Source organism: Protopterus annectens, chromosome 6.part1 (assembly GCF_019279795.1).
Source record: "Protopterus annectens isolate FY-2018-M chromosome 6.part1, PAN1.0, whole genome shotgun sequence".
Lineage (NCBI taxonomy): Eukaryota > Metazoa > Chordata > Ceratodontiformes > Protopteridae > Protopterus > Protopterus annectens.
In genome coordinates, this window is record NC_056738.1 from 165,683,006 (window position 1) to 165,704,811 (window position 21,806).

The following is a 21,806-nucleotide window of genomic DNA, read 5'->3' on the forward strand; positions in this document are numbered from 1 at the left end:
TTTGCAACTTTGCAATTATGTAACTTAATTGACTGGTCAGTTTATAATATTTCTGATTTTTTTTCTGTTTGGTTTCAAGTTTGGAAAGCATACACAACAGAAGATAAAAGTACTCCTTATTTAACATATGATGTTTTTCTGTCACTGTGATTGTGCAGATTTATTTACCTTATTTGTGTTATCACATGGCTGTACTTAGCATATGCATATATCTATCTTTTTATTTATTCATCTATCTATCTATCTATCTATCTATCTATCTATCTATCTATCTATCTATCTATCTATCTATCTATCTATCTATCTATCTATCTATCTATCTCTCTACCACCTAGCTTGGTTGATATATTGCATGCATCATCTAAGGGTGATTGTTCAGCCACGTGTCATAAAAACTTTTTAGCTTGTTTTATATATGTGTTTATGACCTTTTTGTTGCAAAGTGTATATCCTCAGTTGTTCATATTGTCTGTATTATATACCCTCTGTTATTGTTCAATTTGTTCAGTGTTTTCTACTCAATGGACTGGCCTTAAAATGGTCCATGTGGATGAGTGCACCACCATTGAAAAAAATATCAAAATTTAAAATAGAATAAAATGAATAAATAAAACATTACATCAGTGAAAAAAGTAAACTGTTATATATTACTTTATCTCAGTCACACTGATAAAATGAGAAAAACTAACTGAAGAGTATTTTCACTTCAGCAAGCACTTCCCCACTTTTTCTGGAAGGGAATCCCCCATATTCTTCTTTGGAAGACGCTCTGTCCATGTCTATACATCACAGTGAAGAGAGTTACCCTATCTCAATTGTCTTGGTAAAGTCTAGCTTTATGCAAGTGTTGTCATACCTTCAGTGAGAGTGATGTCAGTTAAATACATATTGCTCAGAAGCAGTTAAAGTTTTGAGCTGGTGAAGAAACACAAACATTAGCACCCACGTTGAGCCAGTGATTTACCCCAAATTATACAGTTACAGCATGTACAACTGTGAAAAAATAATGCAGAATCCAAAAGAGTTCAGCTTAAAATGTAGCTTTTACTCATGCATAAATAGTAACTAGCAACTCAGACAGAATTAGCAACTTGGCGAGAAGTCTTCAGTCTTCAAGCAGAGGTGCCATTTCTTTTTATATGTATATATAAAGTTATGTATTAAACCGAGTACCTTTGCCGTGCATCATGTTTTTGAGTTTTGTGCTTTTCAAATAAACAAATAAATAAATAAAAACCAGCATACAGAGCACAATTATTTAATGAGCTTCACCATCTATAACCACTTCCTTGGTCCAAATAACCTGATTATATAATATATATAAATACTGAATGTCTTTAATGCTTTTCATTATACTCAACTAGGATCACTTGTTTGTGTGTTTCAATAAAGGATATTCCATTTTTAACTCAGCTGTGGACTACCTACTATTTTACTATTTTGCAGTATGTATTTAAAGTTCAATCTCAATTAGTGAACTAGGTGCATAACATATGTCAAGGAATGAACTTCACACCCTCTACACCGCAAAGTTTTTGCTAAGTTTGTTTTTGCCCAAGTATAAGTTGCATACCGGGTTTTCTAAGACTTTGAGGGATGCCACGGATTTTTGTTTTTCAATATTTAGCTGACAATCATTTAGTGTGTCATTTAATCACATGTAGTTCTCAACAAAACAAAGATGAGTAGGAGCACCTGCAAACATAACAGTTATTTAAAGTAAGCAATGTGTGGCACATTTATGATTCTTGATTTGCATTACAACTCATAGGTTTGACTGTAGTCCAGCATGTATGTTACTGGTGGATAACAAATGTATCCTATAACTGCAGTCACTATAGACGACTTGCAACCTATATGGCAGTATGAAGACATACTGTTACATAAAGTATAAAGAAATGAAAAGGTATAGTCCCCATCTATGATTCTGTGTGAGTTCAAGTAAAGAGCTGGCAATCAACATCAACAAAGACAAAATGTTTTAGAAGAGTTGTTCTTGATACATCTCTCATTTCAGTAAGAAGAGGTGCCTGTCAATGTCCAGCGTGTACCAAAAAAGCTTACTTACCTAAAATGATATTGAAGGTATGGCCAAGTGATAAGGCAGATGTTATGAAAGAAAAGTTGTGATAAGCCCTTTCATATCTATATGGTAGGTGTATGGGTACCCATGTTTGCAAATGGATACAATGCTGTATTTCTTGGCATTTAGTTACAGACCATGGTCTAGACCCTCCTAGATAATCTGAAATTCTTATGGGGAGTTTATGATAGCTCTGAGTTTATAGTCATCTGCAAGTTAGTCACATGCCCTTCATGCTGGCTTTGACATCAGAGAAGTTAATACCAAATAAAGGTGCTCCTAGGACTGATACCTGGGAATGCCAATGATCACGACTGTTTTTGATGAGGACACACCTCCAACACTAACAGACTGGGTTCATGAACAGTGGCCAGGTTTGACCAGTCATGTGGTAAATGTAGATATTGAGTGTCTGAGAAAATAGTAGTGAAAATCAGGTCCAGTATTTTTAAACCATTATTTGGGACTTGAAGTAGTTGGTCTAAAGAGCTAGCATTAATGAAGTCCAGAAATCTCTGTGCATACTTATTTGTGGTGATGTAGTTCTCAGTTAATAAAAGGAATGGGATAGTTGTAATTTCCCAAGAAAATATTGTTGGGTTTAGTAGGGAAGGATGTCAGTCTGTTTAGATGGATCTACTTCTAAATTTCAAAGTTTCAAAATGTCGACTTTCTTATGGTCAAGACCATAAGATTGAAGTTTTGAAACTTTGAAATTTAAATACAAAAAATAAATAAATAAATAAAAACAAAAAAAAATGTTTTTTACATTTTTGCCCTGCACCCCAACACCCCCTGATAATTAAATATACCAACTCTGAGATCTAACTACGTTGAGGAAAACAGTAAATACACTGTTCTGAACTGTACGGCAATCTCCATTTAAGTTGTTCAAAGTGTCAAAATTATGATCTTATGGCTCGACTATAAGAAAGTTGAAATTTTGAAACTCTGAAATTTAGAAGTAGACTCATTTAGATATGATTCATGGGCATGAAGGGAGCAAATGAGTTTGCTATGTGTTTATGACATTTTAATTACTGTGAGAAAGATATGGAGGAGTTAGTCCTGCCTTATTAGTCTGGAGGTGAATTAGCTTCTTTGGAATACAGACATACCTACTCAAATACTGCTCTTATGTTTGGCATTGGGTCTGAAAGAGTGGTTAGGCACTGAAACTCTGCTCTGTGCAGGTGCCCATACTCTTTCAATAACTAAGCAGATATCTATATTTTCAAGAGTTAGGAATGCCTATCAGGTGATCAGTGTCTTGTTTAGGCTTTTACCATTGAGTAGTGCTACCTTTAGATAGTTTTGATTTTGTTTGTCTGTGTAGGCAATTTGAGGAGACTGACTTTTCCTAAAAAAGCCACTATGAATGAGAAGGAAAAGTACTAGCCAATATACAATAGCTACAAGGAGAAAGGTGAAGGACAACCCTGGCAAACAGCTGGCGTTGTCAATCATCTCCGTTCACGTTCATTTGTTTTGGATACCCTTAGAATGACAACAAAAGCAATGCCAATAATTAAAATCAATTAACGTTTTTGTACTGTAGCATCATTCTTGACAAAGAATACTGCTTAATATTAGTTTCACAATAATTCCACATGCATATTTTAAGAGCTTCATTGTATATTTCTTCGTATGATCCAAGGCAGTGTGTCTGAAGTTACTCACTCCCATGTGTGCAATAATTATGCCATATGAGTACCTAGATTGAAGGGCCTTGACGGCCCTAGTGCCATTGCAGGTACTGGCACCTGAGATGCTGCTGACCATCATTCTGTCTTTACTCAGTCTGTCAAGTAGTACATATATGTGTCGGACTATACAGTCACCTATGACTAAGACATTACTGGAGGTATTGGCTCAGTCTTGCCACCTTAAGGGCTTTGGCTTTTTAGGTGGGTGACCCTTTTGGTAGTTATGTTTTCTTATAGTGGTTGTGCATTCTGTTTGCTACTGGTTTGAGACTAGTGGGGCACTGAGTGCCTTGCATACATTCATCTATGCTTACATCAGTGTAAAAAGGATTATTTGTTAGCCTAGGATGTGGTGGGTGTGGCTGAGTGCCTCAACTGACTGCAAGCAGAGTACAGTTAACAATTTTAGAAAGAGGCTGGCCTCTAAGGTTAATAGAAACTTGCACCTTTCTCATACTGAATCATCTACTAGAAGAAGCAAATATTTGCCAGTTAGCATGAAACAGTTCTTGCATTGCTTCAAGGTGCCTAGTGCTATCAGGCTGGTAATAGACTGCAGAGTAAACTGCTCCTGTTAGGGAGTATTAATGAGTATTACTGAAGTGCAATTATAGGAAAGAGTCTATATATTGGAACACAAAGGAGAGCAATGATCCAAAGTTATATGTCTCCCCTTTGGGACAGTAATCAAAAACCCTGAACCTCACCACTGACACCAGTGAGGGACGTTCACTTAGAACAAAAATAGGTACACACAGTATTTCCAGATGCAGCTCTCTGCATCAAGCACAATTTCCCTTATGAGCACACAGGGAGCACACTCAGTTTGGTGGTTGGGTTTCCCTCTCACCCTCTCCAGGTCTGCAATAAGAGTCCTCACTGGCATAGCTGTAGAGTTGAGTTCTCAGTAGAGTGTCCAAGCCAAGTCCTCCACCACACTCTCTGTGCAATCAGTGCTTTGTGTCCCTACTCCAAGCAGCTGACACACAAACACATTTTGAAATTTGATTTACACATATGCACATGCACGCACGCACACATACACACACACACACACACACACACACACACACGCACACACACGCACACACACGCACACACACGCACACACACGCACACACACACACACACACACACACACACACACACACACACACACACACACACACACACACACAAACACACACATACACATACAGACCTGGGAAGGGCTGGCACAGATTTACTCACTCTGCTACTGTTAGCCCAGACTATAAAGTAGTTGCTGCCACCAGACACTCCAAAGCCACCTATCTAAGGCTCTTACCAGGCTACCCAATTATACTGAGAGAAATCAATACTAATACAATTGGTAATACTTGCCCAATGCAGTAAGGTTTTCAGGAGTGGCCACAGTGTCACCAAATAAATATATGTACTCCCAAAGGTTAAATACTCTCTAAAGGACCAGCCACAATGAAAAGTTTAAAAATATTTAATGATAAATAATAAAAGGTCATGAAAATACTAAATATCTATTTACAATAAACACAAGAGTTTCAATCACAGGAAATATTAAAATAACACAGATGAATAGATTCACACAGATACAGATAAAACAGTACTTAACTAATCTCGCTCACTATATTTACCAGACATATCTAAAGAATTACTATTCCCTGCTTAATTACTAAAGCAAGGCAAGATGAAGTATGTGAGAGACCCTTCTATGTCAGGTTCCAAAAACAGACTGCTTTGGGACTTTTGTCTCATCTAGCATTAAAACATTATTTCAGTCCTGGAATACAGAATGACATCACATACATCTGGTTATCTGACTTCTGGTTCCCATACTACCCCCCTTTACTACAAACTGGATCAGAATCTTGCACATATGTGTACCATACACACAGACAGAACTTTGCTAAAATGTGTTATAGCTTCTGGAAGCCATAAAACCATTTTGACACTTCCACCCTTCCGGGGTAGCAATTAGTTCACTGCTAAAGACAATATTGCAGGATTCCTAGTCCTTGTCTTTACAGACATTTCATCTCTGGCTGCAATCAGAACTGTAAGATACAATCTTTATGACTTACCAGGTAATTTAATTTCAGACTATTTTTCAAAGTTAACTAGACTGAGATTAACCTCTTCTCTTCCAGTATCCTATGTTGCAATATTAATTTCAATAGTCATAGTACAGTCTGACATACAGGTGTATTTCTTTTTTCTGTCCATTGGGACCTACTGTTGGTACATTTTTTTAACACAAGCAGCTTTACAAATACTTTTTCAATAAAAGCACCTGTACAGATCAGTTTGATATATAAAACTCCAGTTAGCTATGCTGGCATATGTTACACATCCACTGCCCTACTTCTCCTGGCATAGCTGGAAATACCTCACATCATCACACAAAGCACTAGAGTTACAGTTATATATCTACATTAGCAGTAACAGAAGAAAACAAAATTTGCTAAAAAGTGTAGCAGCAGCTAATGAATACTTGAATTAATGAATAACAACTTGGCTTGGGTGCCAAAACAACAGCTTAGTACAGTAATAAGGCAATCAGTAGTCTGTAGTAATGACTGAAATCAGGTTCAGAGTGCCCACAGCAGAAAAAAATATGAATACAAAAAGCAGTAAGGGGAATTGCAGTAAGTTATTGTTTCTTATAACAATGACTGTAAGTTGGCTTGGATATCAAAACCACTATTCTATAATTTAGAAATCAAAGCAATGACTAGATTTAAGCTCAGAATGCCCACAGCTGGCAAAAATAGTGAAATGAAACAATAAGCAGTATGCCCTACAGCAAGAAGGAACTCTCCCCTAAATGATATGACCACTATCTGCAAGTATTTTCCTGCCGATTTTCAACTGCACACAACTGTGCATGTGCATCTGCAGCTGTCCGCAACTGTTCATTTGGCCACAGGATTTCTTAACTGTACAAAGCTTTGCACACATATCCACAACATTCCATAAATGAGCTCAGTTATCCACAGGACTGTGTGAATATGTCATTTTGATGCTGTTGCCTGCTCAGTTCCACATTTAGTGAGTAAGCATCAGAGGTGACACCACTTCACCGAGATTTTTTTTTTCAGAACTATACTATGTAAACACTTGCAATTGTTGTAAACATGTAGCCATGTCGCAGACTACATAGACCTTCTCTGATATATTGGACTTTGTTTATGAGCTCTAATCTGAATAACTATTATGTAGTGACAGTTTAGCAGAGTAGATTGAAGATGTCCGCAGACACACTGATTTTAAATGAACAAAACCAGAGTTACTCCTCAATTAAAACTGCCTTTCCACATGCACATACACACACACACACACACACACACACACACACACACACACACACACACACACACACACACACATGAAGTGAGTGGCCACCTACATTTAGCATAGCTTTTCATCTCCGGACATGTACATAACCTGCTGGACACACTGACCCAGAGCCATAGCTAACTCATCTGGTGCCCAGTGCTGCTCCATGATCTGCAGCCCCGCAACATTAAGTTGTAAAAAAAAAAAAAAGGTCCATTCTCAAATCTGGCTGTCCTCTCTTCAATACTAATGAGGAGATCCAGGTCTGAGATATGCCCTCAAGCCAAAAATGAGATTAAAAAAAAGGTCCATTCTCTGATTTGATGCTCCTCCTTTCTGTCATAAGGAGGAGCACAAGTGCTATGTGTCCCAGTCTCATGTTTACATGAGGAGCAAAACAAAATGGGTCTCCCAATTTTGCCCATAACACCTTTGCCTCACCCTAGCTTTGACCTTTAGTAAAAGCAATAGTGCATCTTTTTTGTCTTTGCTACAGCTGATCAGCATCTCTCAGTCACAGTGACATCATCAACAGATGTCAAAAAGTGTAACCATCCTTAACAGAACCATGTATTGTGGAAGGACATGGCAAAACAGAGCCAGTGCAGCTGTATAGTGGTCACCAACATTTTGCAGTTTTAGGACAAGGAAACACTTCTGAGAGGTGTGAAAATGTTTTATAAAACCTTTCTCAGAACATTGACAGAAAGATAGAACATTTAAGTACACACTATGAAAATCTGTTTTTAATTTTGTGTGGAGCACAGCAATTACAGGATTGCATATAGCAATTACAGGATTGCATAGCGTTTTACCTAATTTAATGATGCACAAAGTTCAGTCACCCAGCTTCCTCTGTACTCTCGACCTTGTGCTGGATAAAGAAATGCAGGTTGTCACACAGATGTGGTAGTTTAATGTAGAGTCCTACAGTTATATGCTGCTAAAAACATTAATTTTATAATCTACTGGTTAATCCCGCAATCTCCCCTTCCAGACTCTGAACAAGTCAGTTAAATAGACAGTGCCACAAGGCTTTCCCTGAAAAATAAGTTTGCGCCTATTGAGCTTAATTAGTTTAGAAATGGATACAATCATATGAAAAGCTTCATTACAAACACATCACGCACACACACACACATACGCACACAAAAACACACAAACAGAGTAAGCTTATAGTTCCAGTTTTTGGGTTGTTGAATTATGTTCCTCACCAGGTCCTCCCATTTAACTATATCACATGGTTTGGCATGATTTACTTTACTTCACTTATAATAATGTTGTGGACACTGTATCTTAAGCAGACTGCAATGACATGTACTTTCATCACATTGCGCTGTAATTTTGACCTATTATACTAGTGTAGAAAGACATCAGACTTGCACACAAAAGTAACTCATTTGAATCTGTATTCTTTAACAGTTTACCACTGCTCTAGGGCCTTTTCTTTTTTACTTTTTTTTTGTCCTGTATATGACAGAGCCTGCAGCATTTACAATGTTATATTGTTTCTACTTTCTTGCATAGCATAAATCATATTCCTAACCTGGTGCTCTGCTGTTTTGATCAGCATCGAAGGACATGTCTCCAGTTGATGCACTTCTCCCTGTATAGCCTGTTTCTCCTGAGGAACTAGTAGGATGCTTCTCCGGCTGACTTTTCTGTGGTGATGTTAAAGACAATGTGCTTCTTGTAACCTTTGCTTCCTGTAGTGACGAAAAGAAGATGTTAATAGCACTGTTCATAGGAAGTACCTATGGTTTTCCTGTGTAGGTGTGGCCAGCCTTAGTGCGGTTTCCTTATAATTTGCACAACACTTTCTAACTCACATGTTAAGAAATAATTGTCAGTAGTAAGGAGGTCAGTAGATACTAACTATATGATAGCAAACACCCCACTGCAAGTCTGTATAAAGAAAGTTGCTGATTTTGCATTTCATGTTATTATGCTGCTGTTTATGACAATGTTTGAGAACAGTTGCACACATACTAGTTAATGGTGTTGTTCTTGTGATGCCTTGCCAGCAGTACCAATTAAATTTAGAAAATGATTCCAGCCAAAGTACAACATAACAATGTTAGAATGATATACTGATAAATACGATTCAAAAATGCAGGCTTTTGTCTTACTTTACTTTAAAGTTGCAAGTAAGTTCACAGTCTTAAGGTTATCTGACTGCAGGGTGTTTTGCAATAGTATTAATGGTCCTAATACTGCCTCATGGGTGGGCGGCTACGGTGGTGCAGTGGTTAGCGTTGTCGCCTCACAGCAAGAGGTTTGCTGGTTCTATCCTCGGCTGGGGTGCCTTCTGTGCAGAGTCTGCATGTCCTCCCTGTGGTCATGTGGGTTTCCTCCAGGTGCTCTGGTTTCTGCCCAAAGACATGCTGTAGGTGGATTGGACACTCTAAATTGGCCCTAGGTGTGAGTGCGTGCATGCGTGCTTTCTGTGGAAGGATGGGTGCCGGGCTGGCAACTCGACACTGTAAAAAACTCCACTGCCATTCATGAGCAGACAGGTGATCCGCTGTGGCAATCCCTAACCGGGAAAAGACGAAAGAAGAAGACTGCCTCATGACCTCAGCTTTTTATGGTTATCAGCAGGTATGTAGAGCTGTTTCCTATAGACATGGAATACAACCAGGTTCAATTCCAAATCATGAGATGCTGGGTCTATATCATTTGAGCAAAAATCCTTTTCTTTGAACACCTGTTTGTCAAACCCTAATTGCAGAAAGCTTTCTCTGTCAAATGGCCGTTTAAGCAAATATTTTCCTAGAGGAGAAAAAAAACATTTGGCCAGCCTAACAAATGTCAAATGTCACAAAATTTAAAACCAGGCCAGGCGAGGAGCTGCAGCCCCACCCCCCCAACTAAATATAGCAACTCCAAGATCACACTACAGTGGGGAAAGGGGCAATTTCCCGATGATGGCAAAGCACTTTTTCCCCTAGGAAAAAATTCACTAAAATGGCTGTTTGATGGAGCAAGCTTTTGACAATTAGGGTTTGACAAATATGAGTTTGAAGAAAAAGGTTTTTGCTCAAGTGAAGTAGACCTGAGGTACTCTACATCTATATATATATATATATATATATATATATATATATATATATATATATATATATATATATATATATATCTACTAGGATGATCTGGCATTGTGCAGTTAGAAATGCTAGGATACATTAGCAAGATGTACACATATATATGACTGGTAATACACTTTTGGATGCTGTAAGACACATTGGATCATATTTTTGGACACAGAAGTGTGTGTGTGTGTGTGTGTTTGTGTGTGTGTGTGTGTGTGTGTGTGTGTGTGTGTGTGTGTGTGTGTGTGTGTGTGTGTGTGTGTGTGTGTGTGTGTGTGTGTGTGTGTGTGCATGCGTGCGTGTGTGCGTGTGTGCGTGCGTGTGTGTGTGTGTGTGTGTGTGTGTGTGTGGGATGCACTGAAAAATTAACCCTGTATGATGGATAATTCCATGGCTTTCAAATATTTGTACCACTCTTCACACCTTAACCTCACACTCTTGCTGCAACTGCTTTTCCTGTTATCAAATACTGCAAATCATTCCCTTGCTAGGTAGAGCAACCTGAGATACTTTACTGTGCATCCTGCATTAACATATGATTTAAATATATTACTGACAACAGATAGGCACATTTAAATAATCTTGTATGATAAACAGATTTTGTTGCCCAGTGGGAATTGAACCCAGACATCAACAACACAGTACAAGTCGCTTAGAGAATATGAGCCTGTCTCAGAGCATAGCTGTTTAGATCTTCCTGGATGTGTATTTGTCCTCTCAGAAATTATATACCTTGCACCTAGAAACAGATAAACCTGGACAATCTTCTGAAAATATTACACTTACAGTAATGTTTAAGTGTGGCATCAGTCAAAGAAAGTTTAACTTAATGTTTTACTTCTTGGTAGGAAAGAATTATGTAAACCACTGACAACCAAACTTAAGCATTTGAAATAGCTTTATGATGCTCAAATCATCTGAGCAATGGGATCACATGGTATACTAAAGAGAAAAAAATAAAATATTAAGAAGTTACAGCAATCACACAGGGAGTGGAGCTACACTTTCATGTGGTAAAGATAGTCCTAGAGAATCTCCATACTTATTAAAATAAAAGTTACTAAAACCTCCAAATCTTTGGTCAAAGCTTATATTTTATCAAATGGTCAGTCAACAAACCCTAAAATGTAGTTCAAAAGAATTTCTGACTCAGAAGACATGCTGTGTTCACATTTGTCTGTTTAGTATATCCAGATGGTAAGTGGCATACATGGTAAAGTAACAGAGCCTGCATTAGTTTACAAGAGAGCTTTTTGATAAGTTGGATTAGCCATCAGGGCTCATAACCAAGGTATTGGATGAACCCGTGTACTTCAAAGCCAAACAGAACCACCATTAGCAAGCATATGAGGAGTATACCACCATAATATTAGCAACTGAATCCAATTTAAATGCTGAGGCAGAGAAAACAAACAAGTTGCCTGCTTTCTTGGATTTGATGAACGATGAGATCTCAAGATTACAGGAGAACATGAAAGACCCAAGAAGTAAGCAGTGGCAATGTAATCTGTATCTGCTGGACTTGCATAAAAGTACAGACAGGAGTAATCTGCAAAACCTTTTACAAGAGCAACTGCCCCAAACTTGCCTTTAACTTGGCCCATAACAAATGAATGTGCACACACAGCTGTACACCTTCCAGGGCAGTAGACATGACCCCTCCAACAAATTGCCTTTACGTTCCTCAGCTAGGCAGATAAAAAGTACAGTAAGCAACTAAGGAAATCAAGACCTCACTTATGAAGTCTATTTATACTAAGCTAACACTTTGGCCATGTTGATTGGAAGATTTTCACATTGGTTCACTTTGCTACAAGAATGGGCTGCTAATAAATCTAAGGTATCCAGCATACTTAGCCATTACATTTCAAAACCAGAATTATACTTTTACCAGCTCAGACTTAGTTATATCTTTTTTAAAAGAGAGGCTGCTACCAGATAGGGTTAATGAGACCATTAGGGCCATTACTAGCTTGACTTCCAGTAGTAGCAATTGTGCTCAGGGGATCCCAGAGTGGGCAAAGAAAGCAGCCAAGATCTGACAAGTACTCTGCAATACTTAACATCCAGGGAGAAAGTTCACTGGATCGGAGGGCTGTTGTATCAAGAAGCAGAGGAGTGAAGCAGTCTTGAGGAGCAGATAAAACACATTTTGGCCTGGAAACTTATCCCTGATGACCCTCTTGCTGTAAACAATAGATATTATGCAGTAGCAGACAGTAATGAGGACCCAGCCATAGATATAAAGTTGGCTGGCTCTTAACTTATGAAGGAAATGATGGCAGACAATTTATCAGCTTCTTTTTCACCTACAGGTTCTCCAAAGTGAAGTGAAAAGTATATTGATTACAATAAACCTAAAGACAATGGAAAGAGCTCCAAACACACTAATGGTAGTGTAAAATTAATTAAAATAAATTGTGACTAGGGTATATGCTTACAATGCAAGTCATACCTTGCTACGGGAGGTTTTTTTTTTTGTTTTTTTTTTGAAACATGGAGTCAGCATTTTGCTCTCATAGAGTTAATCATATAAGATTTTTGTGGAGCCAGGTACAGCAAAAAAAGTCAAATGCACTGCTCTGTCTGTCTCAGTATCTGGTGTTATACTCATATTCACACATTTAAGTGTGTTCCAGTCAATGTTAAGATGTTTAATTCCTCTCAAAATGTGTTTAAAGCTTGTTTTAAGAAAATTAAAGCAGATGCAATCTGTTTTTAAGAATGCTAGATTTACCAATAGCATAGCACTTTATTAAATCATTTTTTTGCAAGATGAGCATGCATTTAATTTGGCAGATACTGGGTAAAACCAAGATTAGAAAGAGGAGGGTATTTGGGTTATGTTACAAAAACAGGTGTGTGGACTACAGCAATTGATAATATTCATGCTTATAATGCAGACTGTCCAAAGCTTTTTTGGGATACATTCTCAGAATGCAGTCAAAAATAATCAAGGCTTCCTGCACAGACCATTTAGACATTATGGTTAAAAATTCACCTAACTATGTGTCCTGCCAGAAACAATGGAGGATGGATCATCGGAGTTTTAAGCATGATGACTTGATTAAGAGAATTCAGAAGGGCTGAATCACTTTATGCTTTTAAATCTTTAAGTGTCTCTGGAATCCCAGATATTGTGGAAGTCCTGCACACTGGAACTTTCAAGCTTGTGTAAAGCAGCAACACTTTTGCATTAGCTGGAACGAGAATCTAGCTTAATACAGGGAAACTGCCTGAAGGTTCTTAAAAACAAGCAGATAATGAAGTCTCCATACAGTGGTCACAGATCTCTCAGCTGGCTTTGGATTTAAATGCTGTGCTAATCTCTGTGAGAGTTAGATTCTCAGTTTGTAAGGAAAGGCATGCTAAGTTCCAAAAGGTTATATGAGGAGCAATGAAAGAATATGGTTTGTAGGTATTTGGAGACCATGGCACCCAGATGAGACACAACATATGTTCATCAACCAAAGTGGGGAAGGGATAAGCTGTCTAGATTATTGGCTAGTATCTACTGAACTGCATACAATAGAGGCTTACTGCATAGACCATGCAGCAGTTTAGGTAAAAAATTCACCTGCGCTTGTCTTTGAAGAGACCATGAAGGATGAACCATCTGAGTCTTAAGTATGAGGAATTTGTTAAGAGAATTACAGAAAGGTTGAATTACATTATATTCTTACATCTTTAAGGGTCCCTGCCATCCCAAATATTGTGGAAGTCCTGCAAACTGCCACATTCAAGCTTGTGCAAAGTGCCAACACTTTTGCATCAGCTGGAAGACACTCTAGGTTAATGGGGAAAACTGTTTGAAGTTTATCAGAAACAATCAGACAGTGGATGTGTTGCATACAGATCTTAGAAGGTAAAACAGTGTTTTGAAAGTGGTGCTACCAGAACCTAGGCTGAAGGGAGAACATCAGGGAGATTCCTTGCCAAAAAGATAAGCAGAAGAGGGTGCCAAAGACAGGTTATTTTTTTATTAATCTTTCTTTTGATGACCTGGTTAGTCTCACTAGGATAGTGCCCTCTTTTTTACTCTTAAGAACAAGACAGACCATGTACCTATAACCAGCTACAAAACCATAAATAAATCATTTGCTTCCTTCTGCTAAACTCTTTACTCTGTCCCACGAGCAACGCTTGGGTCATAAGTAGGTTTATTAGTGAAGCAGGCTTCCCAAAGTTATGAGAGGACCACAGACAGGTCTTATCACAACTTGTATGGCATATTGAGTTTAAAACAGCTATTTGTCAATCGCCATCAGCAAATATCCCAATCCCAGGTAGTCTAAATGCTGGATTTTGGAAGATCCTGCAATCACAGCTCACTCCTACCATGCAACAGCTTTATCAGCCAATTACTGTGCCCAAAAAGTATCAAACCTTCTTCCTAAATGTCAGTAGTCTGGGAAGGGGGATAGTGATGTCTACTACTATCTCACATTTTCCAAACTCAATATTGATGTTAAAAAATACACAAGAATCCTAGTCAAAAGGACGCAAAACATTCTATCATCATTTAAACTCCAACTCCAGGCTGGTTTTATTCAAGTTCAGTCTAGTGCAGGCCACAAGCACACTCTAACTTGTTATAAGCAGCGTTTGCAAGCTATACCAGACCAGCAGTGGCTGTACTAATTTTGAGATAGCCTCTGACACACTACAGTGGCACTATTTATGGAACACCCTTGACATTATGGAGCTTGAGTTTGTAGCTGTAGTCCAGGGACTTTATGAAATCTTCCTGGAAAAAGTCCTCACCAGTAGTGTTGTCTCTCTTTTTCTCTCTCTCCCTCTCTCAGTTCTTCCCTTTAGATAAGCGAGCCGACAAGCAAGACCCCCTCTCTCTGTCTCCTTTACTTGTGGCAAAATAGTCACATGACAGACACTTCAACTCCTGGTTAGATAGTAAGTGATGGCAACAGCTAGGAATTGAAAACAAGGCACCACTTTTGTGTGGATGACTGCATTACTCTCACATAGTCCTGACAAAACTTTCAGTCCTACAGAAAATCTAGAACAAGATTTGGAAAACTTCAGAGGCTGACTCTTAACAAAAATAGGACTCTCCTTTGCACTCTGAATCAGGGTGCCACACGACTCCAAGGGTCTAATATAAGTTTGCCATATAGGTGATGTATAGATTCTCCAAATATCAAGAAATGATTCTGCATCGTGACCCAGTAGTGATGACCAAAATAAACTTAACCCCAATTTGGGAAAATGATTTTGACTGGGTTTATGCAAGGCAAAAATATGTTCTTTCTGGTGCTTTGAAGATTTGTGTAGCCACTCTTCTCGTGTATGTTTTCAGGAAAGTTCTCACTCCTAATCATAGTATATTCTTCGGGATTCATAAACTGCTATTTAAGTTCAAATGGGCTAATTGGAGAGTAAGACTTAAGTTAAGAATAGAGTTTGCATTATCTTAAGAACTTGTGCTAAGGATCACAGAATGGGGGAAACATAACACAGTCTTAACACTAGATCTCTTGTTTAATTGTAAACAGGAAGCTTTACTGATGTGAGGCAAGTTAGAGACTGTCGTGATGGAGTGATGCTTCTCATTGAGCTACAGGGGGGTATACAAGATCACTATCAAAGCACTTAACCTTTTGGTACTAGTTGTCCACACCTATAGTCTCTGAACACTTTACACTATATATTTTGTCTAATGGGATGCTTCCACCATAGATTAGAGAGGTCAAAGTTTAAGACAGAGTGAATAGTAAAATAAATGCACAGTGTGGTGTGAGGGTGTTATGAAAAAAAAAGGTGGGAGAAAAAGTGTTAATGCCTTCTAAAGCACTGACTTAGATATGGGACCTCCAAGGTAAAGACTATTGCTGACACCTTAGACATAGACATAATATATCACATTCAGATCTTAAACATAGATTTTCCCCACCACAGGAAAAGATAGGGAAAGTGAGAGGGGAATATCCAGGGTCTAAGAGGGATTAAACTATCCAGTATGTATAAGCATTTGTTAGAGGCATGTGATCAGAAAGTGAGGGAGGCACTTGATAAATCTCTTAGTATTTTGTAAGAACTCCCCAGCCCAGAATGTCTAGAGGAAGTATGATTATTAAAGGAGCTAGGGTCTCGCATATGGTTTACCTTTACAAAGCCGAATCACAGTGGTGCGATTGCTCATATGAGTGAATTGTAACCACAAAAATGAAAAGAGCGACAGTTTGAAATATTCGAAAATCAGCAAATTGAAAAGCAGATTCACTGATTTTCGAACATTAATGTAAAAAAAACATCTAATGAAGTGTAAAGCAGGGGGGCAAGCCCCCCTGCACCCACCATGTGGGGGGGGCTGTGCCCCCACCCCTTCACGTTAATATTCTAACTATAAGATCGCACTACAGTGGAGAAAGGGGCCAGTTTCTGATCCCCACTATAGCGCAATCTGCCCCAAAATGTCGAATGTGCAATGAACGAATGTCACTGTGCATTCGCTCATTGCACAGTCGAACCTTTTTCTGTTCGGCGTTTGCAAACTTTGCAAACTGCCTTTCAGACAATTGCTGTTCGCTCGTGTGTAATATGTACACATGAAGGTAAACCGTCCCATACATATAAGAAAAAACCTTACTTTGTTACTTACATAGCTATTGCTCCACAATGCACTTTAAGAGGGGAGACCATGATCGACTCCCTGTTTGTTGGGGATATCAATCCTAAGCCCCTGATCCTATGCATAAATTTCATTATACATGTGCAAGACTGTTGGAGATGATGCAAGCAAAACTTCATTTCTCAGCCCAGGGTTTCATCACATTAGACCATCCATATTTGCTGAAGCTTAATTTTTTATTTTATTTTTTTTTATTTATTTAACATTTGTTGACCGGGAAAATAAATAAAAAAATAAAATAAATAAAATAGTTCAGTAGTCTGGAAAAGGATGGGATGCAAAACTCATCTGGACACATCAAATCCTTCAGTCTTATGGAATCAGTGGCAGAGTGTGCTAGAATAAAGGGAGCTCTCATTTATGGACATTATGTTTAACCGGTGAAGCCTTGTTAGGGAACTGTTCCATCCCTCATTCTCTCCCTCCTGGGAGTAGTCAGGAAGGCAGAAAATTAAGGTGTACATTTGCCCACTTGTGGCCTTATCAGCATGAGGTATTTATTGAAGGTATGGAGTTTGCATTATATTTGATCTGTAGAACAAACTATGTATTATACCAGTACAATGACGATTTATTACTGTATAACTAATAAGCTTGTTTCATGATACCTCTAAGCAGCATGTGATGTGGTGTAAAGTAGTGTTAATGTAATGTTAAAGCAGCTGTAACATGTTGCTGTAACTCAGAATTGCAATATATCTTCTCAAGACAGAGTAGTCTTGGATGCTAATGCTGCACTATATATATATATATATATATATATATATATATATATATATATATATATATAGATAGATAGATAGATATATATAGATATATAGATTTATTTATTTAAATTCATCTAACACACATTTTATTAAACCCAACTCATTGACATATTTTTATCAACTTATGAGTTGATAAACTGGGTTTACATAAAGAGTGTGTTTGATAAATTTAACCAAATCCACACTTATACACACACACACACACACACACACACACACACACACACACACACACACACACACATATACATAAATATATATGTGTGCTCGTATACTCTATCTTTTAGCTTACGTTCAGTACATATGCTATAGAAAAGAAATAAGATGATAACCCATTAGCAAGACACCTTATTGAACACAGTAACCACAAGTTTCTTTTCAAAGTTATAGACCATGTGAGCTTTGATGTGAGAGGTGGACCATTTAACTTGATGCTCGAAGAACGTGAGCTATTATGGCAGGTGAGACTAAATGCATTTCTAAGTCCTGGCCTGAATGATGCCTGCAATATTGCTTGCCTCTTAAAGTTAAAAAGTCTAAATAGATGAAGCAGGAACTTTGTAACTTACAACAATGTATTTTTGATTATGTTTATTTAGTAGTTTGGTGATTTATAACTGGAAGTATTTTTGTAGGCAAGCCCTTAATAGTCTTTTATAAACATCAAGCCTCTTATAAACCTTAAATATTTGTATTTTAAAAAAGTGGCCTTGACCAATGGTCAATTTCTGACTTCTTGAGATAGTCGCTTGTCAGCATTTTTTAAGTACAATTTGTATAAATGTATTGGTTATTAATATATTTTTAACACTTTTACTTGTATTGTAAAATTGAGTTAACTGACAGCATAAAACCAATCCTGTCTGAGTTGTTGGTAGACAATTTCTGACTTCTTAGGATTGTTATTCAACCAGGATTGCCATAAGTTTAACTTGTTTAACTGTAACACTAATTGATTTATTCTTTATTATTAAACAGTCGAAATTGACTGCTAATTGTAGTTAATCTGCTTAGCTTAGGTTAGGTTTTATCAGTCTGTTGAATGTTGTGCCAGCGTGCACAACATATTTTATTACTGCTTTTTATATGTAATATCACTTTAAATATGAGCAGGCTCTAGAACAGCAGCACCAGCTGATGCTGATCACATGACAAGAGTAAGTTGTTTTAAGTGGTGTGTGTATTTCACAAAACTGTTTTGAATCTGAAGAAGTTGACACATTCGTTCGATAAGAATAAATTTGTATTTTATTTACAAGTTCCTTGGCTTACAGTTTTAGTCGGATTTTGTGGACTGCTAGGAATATTCCCAAACCACTCAGTTTCAGTCACTGCTAGGAATATTCCCAAATCACTCAGTTTCAGTCACTGAAATGAATATTCCTAACCCACCCAGTTTCAGTCACTGCAATGAATATTCCTAAACCACCCAGTTTCAGCCAATGCCAGGAATATTCCTAACCCACTCAGTCTCAGTTACTCCTAGGAATATTCCTAACCCAGCCAGTTTTAGACATTGCTAGGGATCTTCTTATACCAATCACTCAGTATGCAGTTGAGTTGACCTGCAGGGCTACATCTGTCTCTTTCTGCTTTATACAAGTGCAGACACTTTAAGATGCCTCTACAACTGCTGTGTGACATTACAGTAACATTAGCCCCCATGTATTTTAAAACTTATTACAGCTAACTTTCCAGTCTGATTCATTGTTTGGTATGGTAGTCACTGAACTCTGAAAAAATTATTTGAACACTTTCCTCAGATTTATTCATGGTGGTCACTTCATTTATTAGCTTAGTTTTATACCAAAAAAGACTACAGTATTTTTACACATTCAGCAACACGCACCTCACTGCTGTGATCTAGTGTGGGAACGATTGCATTTCAGCACTTTATCAGATTTGCATTGACTTTGCTTCTTGTGCACAGTCTTACTTTTCATTATTATTCTTTTCCCATTTTCTTTACAGAAAAATCGTAATTTATATTACTGTGGCTATTGCTTGAGTAGAACAGTGTTGAGATACATTTACAGCTCCTAATTGTCTCTGTTTTTGCCTCATACTTTTGCCTGTTTCTTGTAAAATTTGTAGTTATCTGGTAAATTGATGACAGTTGCAGGCACTGGATATTGACAGACATTTGAGATTCAGCCTTCATATTCTTCAGCATTGTACACAGTAAGTGGCTATCTTAGGGGTCTGTGCAAGGTTTATGGGAAAACAACCAATTACTGACACAGTGTTGCATCAAGTAGTACTGCTCTGTTGAAGTGATTGGTTCTTTGGGTGAGTTCTGTGGTTCCTTCTGTGTCATGTCTGCATGGGCCTCCTGTCCACGTATGGGTTTTATCCAAGTACTCTAGCTTCTACCAGCACTCTGAAAAACCTGCCATAGGTAAACTGGTGTTCCTCCAATTTTCCTGTAAATAAGCATGTAGTGTATATAGTGTGCGTAGTGTGTGTGTATGTGTGCATATGTGTGTGCTGTTGGCACACACGTTACTCTTAATGACATTAAAAAACAGTTAAAGTAATTATCCTTCAAAAATAAGGCAAACAAAAAAAAAAAACAGCACTAGGCATCTAGACTCTCTGCATTTCTTGGTGCTTGACAATCCCACACCCCCAGCTATATAAGGTGATTTTTGCAGAGGCCTAGTAAGAGGACCATCATCTTCAACTGTACCCTTGGTCTCACCTATTCTAATTTGCTCTGCTTAGAGATGCTCAGAAGTGGAGGTAGTGGTAAGGATGAATGTTGTGCAAGCATGTCTAACATCAGCAAGCTGAAATATGTTACTATGGCATTTTGCTTTTTTACTTCTATCCCAGTCTGACATCAGAGGGTTGCACAGGAGATGGCCCCCTTTTGGGGGAAGAGGTGAGGAGGCATGTTGTTTATATGTTAGACAGCAAAAACATATACTATACAAGTATGGACATATGTTCCTTTACTTTCTTCTAAACTTAACAACAAAAAGACATAATAGGTAAAACTCTTTTTTTTTAAGGTTTTAGGAGTCAACAACTATTTCCACATGTGATTTATATATCATTGTAAGCATTTGACTTTTTTATTTTATTGAAAGATACTATTTCGTCAGCTTTGAACATTTAACCTTGGACATGACAGTTCTTTCCTGAGTGAAGATTTATGTTCTAGCAAATATTGGATCAAAAGATTGGAAACATCTCTAAAATTCATCTTAGAGCATCTAGAACACCATGTCTTCCTATACAACTGGATAAATTAACTTATTTAAGTGCAGTCTTGGTCGGTTATTATGTTAAAAGGCTACAAGAAAAAGCTTAAAAGTAAGACAAGTTAAGAAAACTCAAAGAAGCCATCCAGGTGAGGTACACAGCCTGAGTTGGGGGCAAACAAACTAATCAAGAATTATCACCTTTACCTAAACGTAATACCTAGTATTGCAGATTCTTCTGATATCTTTAATCTTTTGTATGAAATATACTTATTTTCTGCAATTCAGTGTTCACAACTTCGTATGAGTATTCCTAAATATTCAGAACATGAGAAGAAAATAAGGAATGAGTCTCCCAAGAGTTTGGATTATTCAGTACTTACTGTTGACATCTGTGCCTGGTCAGCAATGGCTGTCCATCCATCTGTCTTCTGGATCTCCCACTGATACACACATTAGAAAGCTGTACACAGAACTGTTATCATTGCAATGCCAAACTGTAATTGATGTTTCAATTTTACTGCCATCCTTTTAATGGAAGGAACAATTATTGTACATGTCTAACATCCTAATATATCACTTAGTTAACTGGTCATTGTGAAAAATTATAATTTTTCCTATTCTCAGACACAAATGGCTAGAAACAAACTCAATCTTTTATTCCTCAGTCTTTAAGAAATGTTATAGAACAAATAGCAACATTAAACAAAAATTGTATGCGGCCTAAAACATGTTCTAATGAATTTTCTTGTATGTGCCATCCTTGTGTGTGTGTGTGTGTGTGTGTGTGTGTGTGTGTGTGTGTGTGTGTGTGTGTGTGTGTGAGAAACATTTTGAACAATCTTTATTTTTGTGTCAGAAAGTTTCTGGAAATAGAAGCATATCCATTTTTTTTATAATTTAGACACTGGCTTCTATACCAGCTTACAGAAAGTAGCCCCCTACCATCATCACCCCCCACACACACTCA

General features: G+C 37.7%; 1 protein-coding gene across 2 annotated transcripts in view; it reads right to left on the minus strand.

Annotated features, from left to right (window-relative positions):
* The window catches only part of XIRP2 (xin actin binding repeat containing 2), a 1,245,171-nt gene that overhangs the window by 448,745 nt on the left and 774,620 nt on the right, over positions 1 to 21,806 (minus strand). For both annotated transcript variants that reach the window (XM_044075604.1, XM_044075601.1), the window contains exon 2: positions 8,669 to 8,828. In XM_044075604.1, the coding sequence (XP_043931539.1) occupies positions 8,669 to 8,828 (160 nt within the window). The remainder of the gene's footprint in view (positions 1 to 8,668; positions 8,829 to 21,806) is intronic.